We start from the raw sequence: 13077 nt of genomic DNA on the forward strand, positions 1-13077 counted from the left end.
AGCCAGTTTTGCCTCTGTTGAATCTGGGACAGCAGTCCTCCATTGTTTTTTCTTCCAAGTTCACCGCAAGAGAAACTGCTCGTCGTGCTACCCAGCAACAACTCCCCAGATCTATGTTTACTTCCCTATGCTTCTACACCTCCTCCATCCTTTGCTCGCCTCAAGTGGCTGCACATGAATTTTTTTTTCTTTTTTTCAATTCTGCTCAACATGCACCTCTCAGAATTTAAAGCCTTTGCATGTCAGTTCATCTTTCTTTGTTTCTGTCACAGCTCCATTTTCAGCAGCAAACAAGCTCCAGCAGAAGAACAAACAAGAGATCAAGCACGTGGATTAATGGGGATTCCGGTAATTCAAGCATGTGTAATAAATGACAGTAAGTGAGCAGTGATTCTAACTGATTCTCTCGTGGAGTATTAGAGAGTTAGTTAGCAGTTGGTAGATAATTGGAGGGAAATCTCAGGTATAAAAGCTGTTGTAGTTCCTAGCTTGGAAGACAAGTAATCAATAAAACAGTTCCCATAAAACTATCTTCTTCTCTTCTTATTCTTCTTCTTCTTCCCTCTCTGCTATCTTTCTTCTGCATTTCCTAGCTGTTAAAGCTGAGTCCATAACAAATTGGTATAAGAGACTCTAAAGATTCACCAACGAAACAATTCGCAGCATTCCCTACCAACAATGGTAAAGAATCACAAGGTTAGCACCGCTGAAGACACGAAAAAGATGAAATGTTTGGGATAAAGGAAAAACAAATCGATGAAGAGAGGGTGATTTTTCTACAGTTATGGATCGGTGTTGTTAGGGACGAAGGAGACTGGAAGAGTGGAAGATCATTAATTTGCATCTGTTGGTTTTGTTCATTTGGTCTATGTTAATTTGCATTTCGGTGTGGGGGGAGAGTGCAGGTGAGATTTACCAAAGCCAACGATAAATAAACGGCTCAGATTTTATCCTTGTAAATGTAATCAACGATGCTCGTAATTTCGGTTTTATATTATAATTTAAATAATTATTTTTTTTAATCAGCAACGGAAAATCCGTTGCTAAATTCAAATGAATTTAGCAACGGATTTTCCGTTACTAAAATCCGTTGCTGATATTAAAATATTAATATATATGTAATCCGTTGCAAATCTGTTGCTGAATTTAGCAACGGAGTTATCCGTTGCTAAATTCAGATGCTAATTGGCCCTTTTTCTAGTAGTGTGTAAAGAATTCATGAACAATCCCAAGAACAGCAACAATAAAAACATGAGGATTCCCTGCAGAATTAGAAACAATTAGAGGAACAGTTCAATAAGAATGAACAATTCAAAACATAGCTGGATTCAGTAATGACTACACCGCAAACCATAGTCACTAAATCAAGAAGCTGAGAAAAAAGGAGGAATTGGAAATCTAATAGAAGAACTAGTCCAGTTGTAGGTGGGCTAAAAAACGATGTGAAGCCAATGCCGAAGATTCTTAGACCATCTTTATTAATACAAGCCTTTGATCAAGCAAAATGGCAAGAAAAATCTAATGCAACTATGATAAAAAGAAGCAGGGTGACTGCAAGGTCGACTTTTACTGCTGAGATCAATAAATGGGAGGGCAATCTTCCTCCCAAATCTAACAATCAAATGAAGAATGATGCACCAGAAGCAACAAAAAAGTGGAAGCACCCACTACTTCAGTAATGAAGCCATTGTCCAAGCAATCAAGGCTGTTATTCAAAAGACTTCCACAGTGTATGTAACACTAGAAACTTATATGCTTTATGCAGAGATATGAATTTTATGTTGATTTATAAGTGTTCTAAAATTGGGATGATGTGACATGTTTCTTAGTGTGGATTGGTTAAGGAGATACTTTCTATTTTTTTTTTTTTTATCAAGATGAAGATACCTTTTAAGAAGGAAAGAAGGACTATAGAACTTAAAGGCATTATGTAACCAGCAAAATTACAGATGATGATAGTACCAAAGTTGATAAGAACTTAAAAGAAGCTATCTTTATTTTTGTGGGGCAACTATTTGCTATAACCACTTCTGAAGAACTGTACTCTCACAATGATAAATAAAAAAATAAAAAGCATTGTTAAAAAAGTTTCAATCAGGTTTTGAGAAACAAAGTAGTTGCCACTAATTAGGGAATTGGATCATCAGATTCCACTAATTTTAGGGCCCAAACCAATGAGTACCAAGCCTTATTGGACTTACTTTATTCATGATGAAGAAATTGAAAGGTTAGTGAGAAAGAAGCTCTCAAATAGGATCATACAACATAGTAGTTGTCTTTTTGCTTCACCAGTACTCTTGATTAAAAAAAAAAGATAATATATAGAGGTTATGTATAGATTACAAAAAATTAAATAATCTCACCATTAAGAACAAGTTTCCAATTTCCATTATAGATGAGCTTAATAGATCAAAATTCTTCTCAAAACTGACTTATAATCAGAATATCATCAAGTATGAATAAAGGATGAAGATATAACCAAGATTACCTTATTTGATTTAAGGATGAATAAAGAACACATCAAGGGCATCATGAATTTAAGGTAATGCCATTTGATTTAAGTAATGTTCCTATAACCATCCAAGCTTTGATTAATAGTTTATTGGAACCTCATTTGAGGAAGTTAATGATACTTTTCTTCAATGACATCTTAATATATAATTCTTTTATAGAACTACATGTTGAGCACCTTATATTGATTTTTGAAAACATTGCGGAGTAACCAATTGTTTGCTAAACTATCTAAGTGCATATTTTATGAGAAAATAATTGATTATTTGGGGTATATTGTCTTTATAAAAGAAGTGGAAACTTATCCTAACAAGATTAAGAATGTGAAAAGTAATACAATTAAAGAACTAAAAGGATTTTCAAGATTGACAAGTTACTATAAAAAGATTGTTAGATGGTTTGGAATTTTAAATAAACCTCTAACTATACTATCAAGGAAGAATAATTTCAAGTGGAATTCATAAGCTTAGGAAGCCTTTGATCACCTTAAACAAACATTGTGCCTTTGATGCATATATGGGTATGTTTTTTTGAGTGCTTTTCAACTGAATTATACGTTTCTTTCTGACAACAAGTTCATGTGCATTGGAAACCGCCTTCGTCGCACTTTCAACATCATCAACTTGGTCAACTTGCAGATCTATGTATTTTTATCTTGCACCTTTGTGTAGTATATGTTAATCGTAAGGAGAATACAATGTTTTCTAATCTTTTATTCATCAATGCAGCAAATATATATACAAGAGTCAGTTGCTAAATTTATGCTACTGTTAAAAAAGATATTTTATTTCTATATTTGAATTCTATCTCTAATAATAGCTAATAATCACTCCGTTATCATGGGAGAAGATTACTCCCAATCACATATTTTAACATCCCTTCTCAAGGTGGTGCATGGATGTTATTCATGCTCAACTTGTCAAGACAACTTGTAAAAACTTTATTGGATACTAAATTCAGATTTATTATTGTTATTATTATTTTCTTCTTAGTTTAGGGTCTATTTATATTATTTGAGTTTAATTGTAAGTAGGCATCATATAAGTCTACATAAGAGGTTCATTATGGTTTGTTTCAGTCTAGAGTCAGTATAAATATAAGCTTAACTAGACATGTAAGTTAGAGAATGCAGATTAATAAAATTTCTTGTTTACTGCACTTTATATGTATGTGCTGGTGATATAATATTCTTCATTTCTTAGTTCTCTAAATCTGAAAAAACGACAAATCGAAAAACAACTGACTTCATGGTGTTATTCTTATACTTCTCATTCGCGAATCAATCAATTTTTGTTAGGTGGGGGTTTCTGTTTCCAATAGTGCCGGTGCTTAGGTATAAGTTATATTTATGTCATACTCCTATCAAAATTGATTTACTTGGATTTCCAGGAATTGATGTCTTTACGTGTGAGTTGCGTGACCACATCAATCTTAATACTTTCATGAATTTCATTCAAATTTCATACTAATTCTAATAAATTAACACAAACTCAAACATAACTCATGCTTCATTTCAAAAAACAATCAAATCTCAAAAAATAAACTTACAATTCAACATAAATAATCAATTGATTTCATCAAACCAAAATATAATATTAAGTAATCCAAAAAAAATATACGCAATAGTAAATATTTGTCCTACACATTTCACACCACAATTTGTTTTAAAAATAATTTGAAGTTATAAATGGATCTTTTGATATGTTTGGCATGTTCAAGAACTATTATAATCAAGCCTAAATTGCCAGAGATATAGGAACAATGATGGCCTATGGTCTCCATGCGCCACAACCATCACCAATGTATAGAACTACACGCCACCGCAGGTGAAACAAGAAACGAGTGGATCTGAAACATCTTCCTTTTCTCTTTCTTTCTGTACTAGCGGTGGCTTCGACCAATTACTTGTAAGAGAGAATCAACATAAGCAGTTCGTTTTCATCTCTATTTTTTTTTCCTTACTCACAGATATGTGACCACCTAATTGATTTAGGAGGCAAATAGAGATGTAATTGATAAACTATGTTATCTATCTAATTTAGTTTATTTTATTTGTTGAGCCACTCAATGTCAGATAAATTAAATGGGATCTTAGCCACTAGAAAAATCTAAGTGAGAATTCCTAAATTAATAGGGAAGGCTATTAATTTGCAAGAAAATAGTGAGAGACCAAATTAGAATTATATGTATAAAGGTACTTAAGTGATCAAGAGTGAATTTATCACCCTAAATGAATTAGAAAAAATATTTTATTTATTATCAAATAGTATTGATTGAAAAATCTTTATCCAAGGTGGAATGAGATTTGAAAAGAGTTTCACATTTTATTCAAACAATCAATGATTGTTATGTAGAGAACAAACATGATTTAACATGGAAAACATACTTTATGCTTTAATATTAAATCAGAACATTATTAATGAAAGGATATTAATTACACTGAGAAAACCGGTCACTCAAAAGTTAAGTCAACCACTAATGACTTTTCTAATATTTGAGGGATTATGATATATTGCTAGACGATGCACCTGATCTTCATATATAAATTAATTAATTAATGAATTGATAATAAATTAAATTATTTAATTAAAATTATAATTTATATTTGGACCAACGTATTAGGAAACCTAATGGGTCACACACATTAAGAATAATTTGTCATAAATTAAAATGGGATAATTTAATTAAGTATAACTTAATTAAAATATATTTTAGAAATTAAGGATTAGAAAATAATTAATACAATGATTCTATTTCTAAATCTAAAAAAATCAAGTATAACGCAATAGTAGATATTATTTAAGGAGATATTTTGTTATTTATAGGATTTTAAAAGATTCCATATAAATATAAAGCTAACTCTATTATTAAAATTAAAAGAGGAGAGAAAAAGTTGTTTTCTCTTAGACAAAGAAATGGTGTAAGCATCAAATTAGAGCTAGCATATTAAGTATAACAATTCCTCTCTCTTAAATAGGGTTTTAGAAAGATTTTTCACAGGTAATTAGTGTGAACTATTATTGGAAATTGAACAATTAAATAACTTATGATTTGCAATAATTTAACTTTTTAAAAAATTATTTGAAATAAAAAAATCAGATATTTAGATAATAAATTTTTAAATAATTTTAATTTTATTTAACATAATTCTAAAAACTCTTAAATAATTTTACTTCAAAGTTTTCAATGCGTGTATTTGTATGATATATAGAGAAATCCGAACAAAGTCTAATTTGGTAAAAAAAAGATGGAAAAGGAAAAAACAGTGGACATATGATTGGGGCAAAAAAAGATGATGGGGGTGGGTCCAATAATTCAGCTCCCTCTCCTCTCCTTTCACTTTTCCAGTCATTCATGTGCATCACTGAGCTGATCTTGGAAGTAGCAAACACTTTCTTTCTTCTTCATTGCTCGCTTTGAACTTGAGAAGATACAGATATCTTCAATTAGTTGTTTTTCAAAAAGAAGATAGAAATAACACTTGAAGTATATTTTTTTCCCCCTTACCTTGCCTTAATCACAGCGTCTGAGTAATTTCCCTTGTTTTGTCTCTGTCAGCTGTAAGGTGAAATAGTGACCACGTATTTACAATGGTGGGGGGATGAATCTCTTACCGAGGAGTAAAATTACAAGTCCAATGATGAATTAAAGAAAGAGAAAAAAGACTTCAGCGTTGAATCTGCTTCAGTTACAAGACTAGATTCGTGGGCATCTACCAAGAGCAGCTCTTAGTTCGAAGAACTTAATGCTTTGTTTGTTCCTGTTAATTGAGGATAATTCAATCAAAAGGTCAGCCAACATCTAAATTATCTTTGTAATCGTCAGTTTTCTTTTTGATCTTTATTCTGTCCTGCAATTCATTGCCTTTGATTCTGTGTCCATAGTACCTAAGGATGTCGATCGAAGGAGATCCAGAGAAAGCTGTGTCAACATTACAGAATCGTCTGTATCAAGCAATTGATCTGACAGAAGGGGGATTGACGAGAGAGAATGAAAGAAACTGAACTGGTGTTAAATTTTCGAATTACTAAGGACAAGCTTGAAAAATTGAAAAATCTTCTCTCTGGCCACAAGCGCTGGGAAGACACAGTTGTTAAAGAGTTCCGGGAGCTGCGACACCAGATTAACAAAACTTTCTCACTTGCCAAGAACCATCCTGATGGCGCCAAACCAAATGCCAATACCATCAAGGATAGTCTAAGTCTAGTTGACAGGGAACTTGACAACCTAATTGATCGGGTGGAACCGCTGTTAGGACAGATCCCTAAAATATCAGATTCAGAATCACGTGAGAAGATAAAAACATGTAAGGTAGCTCAGGAAAGAAAGTTGTTGGAAGAGTGGAAAGAGCTAAAAGTGGAAAGTATCATCTTGGAAAGCTCAGCCATGCGCGATCTTCAGGCAAGTTACCACAATCTTGAGAGCCTAGATTTGAAACTCTGCTTTCTCTTTTTATCTGTTTTCCCAGAGGGTGCTGTGATAAAAAAGAGGCCATTGATCTATTGGTGGATGGGCGAGGGTTTGATCACTGCCAATGAAAAAAACACAGCTGAGGAGGAAGGAGAGGATGTATTTCAGGAACTAATAGAGCTAGACCTCATAGTACCGTTCCATGAAAGACCAGATAAACCAAGCCCAGTTGTCAACGCATGCAGAATGCATCCTTGGATTCGTCACATGGCAATCTCTTTAGCCAAGGAGGCCAACCTCTTTGTCTTCGATTCCTCGGGAACACCATCTTATGGTAGCGACAGATCTCGACGTGCGTGCTTGGTTTTGAGCAGCTACCGCTCTTCTAGTGGCAGTACTCCAAATGAAGAGAATTTGCTAACTGTATTCAATGTGAGCGAGCAATATCTTAATTTCAGTCTTGACTGGCTGCTGAAGTTGAGGAAGGTAGCGGTGCTTCAGCTTGGGCGGTGGCATTATAACTTACCTGTGTCTGAAATTAAAGTTGAAAATGAGGAGCTTGGGCGGTGGCATCACTCACATCACATTGAAGTTGAAAATGAGGTGTTTTTGAAAGGTCTGTGGGCTCAGAAGCACTTGAAATATCTTTGCCTCCGAGGAATATCTCTGATAACCACACTTCCTTCATCAATTGGCAAGCTTTTTAGCCTTGAAATTCTTGATCTCAAAGCGTGCCACAATCTAGAAGAATTGCCTTCTGAGATCGGATCATTGACAAGCCTCACCCATCTTGACGTATCTGACTGTCCCTTCCTGGAAAGCATGCCAAAGGAGCTTCAGAAGCTCACTCGTCTTCAAGTGCTCAAGGGTTTTGTGATTGGGAACTCGAAAAGAACTCCGTGCAAGATAGCTGATCTTGCTGATTTGAAGGAACTAAGGCGGCTTAGCATATATATAGGGAATGAGGCAGTAGTCAAAGAGGGGGAGTTCGCAAAGTTGAAGGCCATTGAAAAGCTTCGCTGCCTGACAATGTGGTGGGGAGTAAAAGTATCGCCGGGGACATACGGGGTCAAACCTGAAGAAAAATCTCCGAAGTTAATTGCCTTGACAGACTTGTCATTTCCCCCAGGGCTAAAGAAGTTGGATCTGAGAGGCATTCCTCAGCCAAATCCACTAAAAGAACTGAAACCTGGTTCACTGAAGCAGCTAAAAAAGCTCTACATAAGAGGGGGGAAGCTTCAGAAGTTGAATCACGGAGAAAAGGATGATCACGCGTGGGAAGTAGAGATATTGCGTCTCAGGTATCTCAAGGATTTCAAGATAGACAAGAAAAGTTTGAAGCAAGCATTCCCTAAGCTAGATTACTTGGATGTCATATGTGATCAGAGTGGGGATCAGAAAACGACGTATAAAGAAGATTTTGTGCTAAGGAACAGAAATGAAATTGGAGAGTTCTTCGAGGAGAAAGGGAATTCGGAAGAGGAACAGAAGAATGCCTTGCCAGCAGAAAAAGAAATTCGCGAGGAGGGAAAATCTGCGGAAAGTGTAGTGATTGATAATGGCAAGGAGAAGGAAATAATGTCAGAAAGTGCGATTGAAAAAGCCAGTTCCAGCCGTGATCATCATCATTCGCAGTAGTGTTGCTGCTAACAATTTAGCCAGCGCTGCTACAGTTTGAGCAGTAAGCATATGGTCTCATTGTACAGATCTGTTCTTGCTGCTCAAACTGTTTGAATTCCCTCCCCTGCAATGGAATTATATTTTAGAAACGTTCTTATTTCTGTGTATTTCTATGGAGTCTATTGACTTCTGTACGTTGCCTTTGATAATGGGATGATGCCATGCATCTCAAGTCTTGTTTATCTGATCTTTTCCCAAGAATGTTTTTGCATTTTTTCTCTCATCTGGTCTCGATTGGGTTGACTGATTGGGTTGACTGGTGATATGGTTGATAGACTAGATAAAATTTGGTTAAAATTTTAATTAAAATTTATTATTTATTTTTTTTAACCAAAACAGTATAGTTTTGATTTATATATATAAAAAAAGTTGATCTAATAATCAATTAAAATTTGATAACCCAGATAAAATTCATGATCCAAATCTTAGATCAAATTAATTACTGGTTGAGGTTTTAAAAACACTAATCCTCAGCATGTTATGTGTCATTTCTACACATTTAAATTTTGTCCTGTCTATTCTTGATTAAATTATTTACAACGAAATTGCATATTTTTTTTTTATCTTCTTTTTCCCCTTTACAATTACACCTATTAAAAAAATTTAAAAGGCACGAGGGTTTTTACTTTAGCAATCCACGCGAAAAACCTCATTTTGTTATTTATTCCAAAACAAAATCAATAAGCTTCCATTTATTATTATTGCCAAATTTAATTGGAGGAATTAAGTGTTTTCATTTTTATTATGTTATGTATTCTATACTTAGATTCAAAAAAATTTAAAGCTTGGTGGCAGTTCTATAATTTATTAATTATAAATATTATTAAAAAAAATAGTTGACTTTTACATTACATGAGTCAGCAAACAGACAATCTCGTGCCCTTCATGAGATGTGTACAATGCTATTCAATGACTGGAAGCCACCTTCCACAAAGGTCGAATCGTCTCAACCTCTCTTAGTGATAAGCAATGCATGTGACCACCAGTCATTCAGTTTGACATTAATAATCTTTTTCTCTCTTTTTTTTTTTTTTTTTCTCTCTCTCTCTCTTTCTTCTTTAGTTTTTTGTGTTTATCCCTTTCAAAATTTCAAAATAGCTTTTTCATTTATTACTCCTTCATATTTGGTACTTGTTTTTTATTATAATTTATTTTATTTAAAATAATTTATAAAATTAAATTTTTATTTTATTTTTGTGCCCCTTCAATTTTTTTCTTTCATATTTCAAATTTGGTCTTTTGCACCATTACCTATAACAACACAATCCTTGCCTTTGTATGAATCAGATTTGTCCAATTGAGCAACATCATTAGTTATTTATGCAGTAGCGCTGGTGTCTGTATACCAATTAGAGGTCCGAGTAAAAGACTCCACAAGGTTGGTAGATTTTGAGGAATTAGAGTAACGGTCATGACAAGAAGTAGCATAATGACCTTCCTCATAACAAATCTAACAACGAATAGGGCGGCTGCGTTGAAAGCGACCATTTCCACAGCTACGACCCTCACGAAAGGGACGATTACCACCATGAGCAAAGACATTTATTTCTGTGGTAGGCAGTGAAGGCAGCAAAGTGAATCCCGTGTAAGGCAGCTTTAATGATTTAATAAAATTTTCATAACTCTCCACCATGGGAACAATCTTCATAAAGGAAGAGAGAGATGGAAGAGATAGCTGTGTAGTAGAGAAGGTGGAGAAAACAAAGCCAAGTCCACGTAAATACCAATGTATTTTGTCAAGATCATCTATAGGGTGACCCATTGCAGCAAGCTGGTCACAAATAGATTTGAACTCACGGGAATATTCAACAACAGATCGAGTATCTTTCTTTATGTGCTGTAATTCATCTTTGAAACGTAGCTCCCGGGATTTGGAACGATGACTAAATGTTGTCTCCAAAGTAGACCAGACATCATATGAAAAGGTTAAGCCAACAACAGCAGACATGGCTTTTTCAATCAAAGAGGTAAGAAGGAGGCTTAGTATGAGTTGATCGGTCTGCTGCCATTTAGCAAATGCTGGGTTGATAGTGGCAGAGTCATCAGAACCGATAGTTACAGAAGGAGGTTTAATAGAGCCATCAACATATCCAATAAGATGTTGGCACTACAGTAATGGCATCACTTGGCTACGCTAAAGGAGGAAGTTGGAAGAAGATAACTTGATGGTCAAGAGATGGACCATGGTGTTGAAAGACAGAGTGGAGGATGGAGTTTCAGAGGCCATTTGGATCAAGGGAGGTGAATCCTTAGAGAAGCTCTGATACTATGAGAAGGTTTATAAAACCACTATATGTTTGTCTGGTGGTGCAGTTCTTATTTATAGAGTTTCTCTAACACTATTACAGTAAGGTAATTAATATACAGTGTCAACGTATCCTTCTATATATAGCTACTGTCTATAATTAAGGAATTGCCTAGAATCATGAGATTGAGTTTTGATAACAGATACAACGTGATTTGAGAAGAATCTTGGGGATCCTGATATATTCGAAAACCTCATTTTGTTATTCCAAAACAAAATCAATAAGATTCCATTTATTATTACCAAATTTAAATGGAGGAATTAAGTGTTTTCATTTTTATTATGATATGTAAAATGATTATTCTACACTTAGATTCAAAAAAATTTAAAGCTTGGTGGCAGTTTTATAATTTATTAAATATAAATATTATTTAAAAAAATAGTTGACACCTGCATTATACGAGTCAGTAAATAAACAGCCTCGTGCCCTTTAGAAATTATATACAAGGCTATCCAATGATTGGAAGCCACCTTCCACAAAGGTGGAATCATCTCAACCTCTCTCAACGACAAGCAATGCATGTGACAACCAGTCATTCAGTTTGACATTAATAACCTTTTTTTTCTTTTTTTCTTTTTCTCTTTCTTCTTTAGTTTTCTTGTTTATCCCTTCAAAATTTCAAAGCAACTTTTTATTTATTACTCCTTCATATTTGTTCCTTGTTTTTTTTTATTATAATTTATTTTATTTAAAATAATTTATAAAAATATATTTTTTTTAATTTTTGTGCCCCTTCAATTTTTTTTATTTCAAATTTGGTCTTTTGATAGTATTTGTTTTCATTCATATATTTTTTTTAATTGATTTTTTTTTTTACATTCTCATTCTCCTTAAGTTATTTTTTTCTTATAAAATTCAATCCTCATTCTTTTGACTGCTATTTTTTTTTTTACTTTGATATTTTTTTAAAAAATTATTTTATTTTCTAATTTCATCATTCAACATTAAATTAATGAGAAATTTAGCTTCTTAATTGGGTCTAGGTCTAAGATTTCATAAGTTGTGAGTTTTGGAAATTAATCCGGTTTTAGGAGGTTCTTCTGAGTTTGCTTTTGCTTCTTCTTCTTCTTCTTTTCCTTTTTTTTTTTTTTTTAATGTTTCTTTAGTTTCATGCTTGTGTATTTATTCAGTTAGAGATTGAGCTCCATTATTTTTATTTATTTTCTTCTATATATTTTTTCACTAATTTTAAAAAATGATATGGATTATCTTGGGTTTTTTTTATTTTTTATTTTTTTGTTGAATTCACTTTGGTAAATTTTTTAAATTGACTTTTTTCATTTATTTTATAAGTAAATTAGATTGGATGAGAATTTTTTTTTTTATTCCATCCTTCAAGGTTGGATTTGTTTTTTTTATATTGAGCTTTATGGTTTTTCTTTAAGTTCATCTTTATTTGTTTATCTCGGTCTCATCACTTAAACTATAGGATTGACAGGGTAGCTTAAGTTGACTTATTTTTTTTATTTAATTTAATATTTGTTATGTTTTATCCTTTAATATTGTGTTGTTTTAGAATCATGCTTCATAAACTTTTCTAGTTTTCGTTCGTAATTATCCACCACATAAGATTTGTTTTTTTAAAAACAGAGCCCATGCATGCGAGCCCTTTCCAAATTGTTTTCGTGTGGGTTGGCTTGGCTTGGCTTGCCAGGCCCAACAATTATTAACCTCTTTCTTTCTTTTTATCATTTTCTTTTTCTAAGTTTGTTTTTTTAATTAATGCATTTTCTAATATGTATTTTTTAAAGAAGTTTTTAATTTATATTTAAAATTTTACCTCTTCTCTATGATTTTTTTTATTTAGCCTTTTTAAAATAATGGTTGTTTTTTTTTAATTATTTTGTATGTATTTAATTTTTGAAGAGATTATTCTAATTCATCAATAAATGTTTTTCATGTCAATGCATTTTTTTTTCAAATAAAATATATTTATTTTTGGATAATTTTTCTAATAAGTGCAACCTTGCTAATGAAAAATTATATTGTTGGTACACCATCTTTCAATTTCTCTCAATCAAATACATGGAATTTACTTTTTTCATCTTTTTTGTATACTGATTTTTTTTTTCAATCGAGCCCTTCTTTAAAAATCTATTGATTGTTTCTACTTATTTTGAATCATATGAATTTTAGTTCTTTAGTTAAAATTAAATATTTAAATATATGA

General features: G+C 32.8%; 2 protein-coding genes across 2 annotated transcripts; one reads left to right on the plus strand and one right to left on the minus strand.

Annotated features, from left to right (window-relative positions):
• Nucleotides 1-5769: 5769 nt before the first annotated feature.
• Nucleotides 5770-8821, plus strand: LOC118055666 (disease resistance RPP13-like protein 4). The gene is made up of 2 exons (XM_035067611.2): nucleotides 5770-6300; nucleotides 6396-8821. The coding sequence occupies exon 2, from the start codon at nucleotides 6502-6504 to the stop codon at nucleotides 8557-8559; it is 2058 nt and encodes a 685-aa protein (XP_034923502.1). The 5' UTR covers nucleotides 5770-6300; nucleotides 6396-6501; the 3' UTR covers nucleotides 8560-8821.
• A 1230-nt stretch (nucleotides 8822-10051) lies between these two features.
• On the minus strand, nucleotides 10052-10549 carry LOC140955045 (uncharacterized). Its single transcript, XM_073406579.1, has one exon. It carries the CDS (start codon nucleotides 10547-10549, stop codon nucleotides 10052-10054), a length of 498 nt encoding a protein of 165 aa, XP_073262680.1.
• Nucleotides 10550-13077: the final 2528 nt, after the last annotated feature.

Source organism: Populus alba, chromosome 19 (assembly GCF_005239225.2).
Source record: "Populus alba chromosome 19, ASM523922v2, whole genome shotgun sequence".
Classification (NCBI taxonomy): Eukaryota; Viridiplantae; Streptophyta; class Magnoliopsida; order Malpighiales; family Salicaceae; genus Populus; species Populus alba.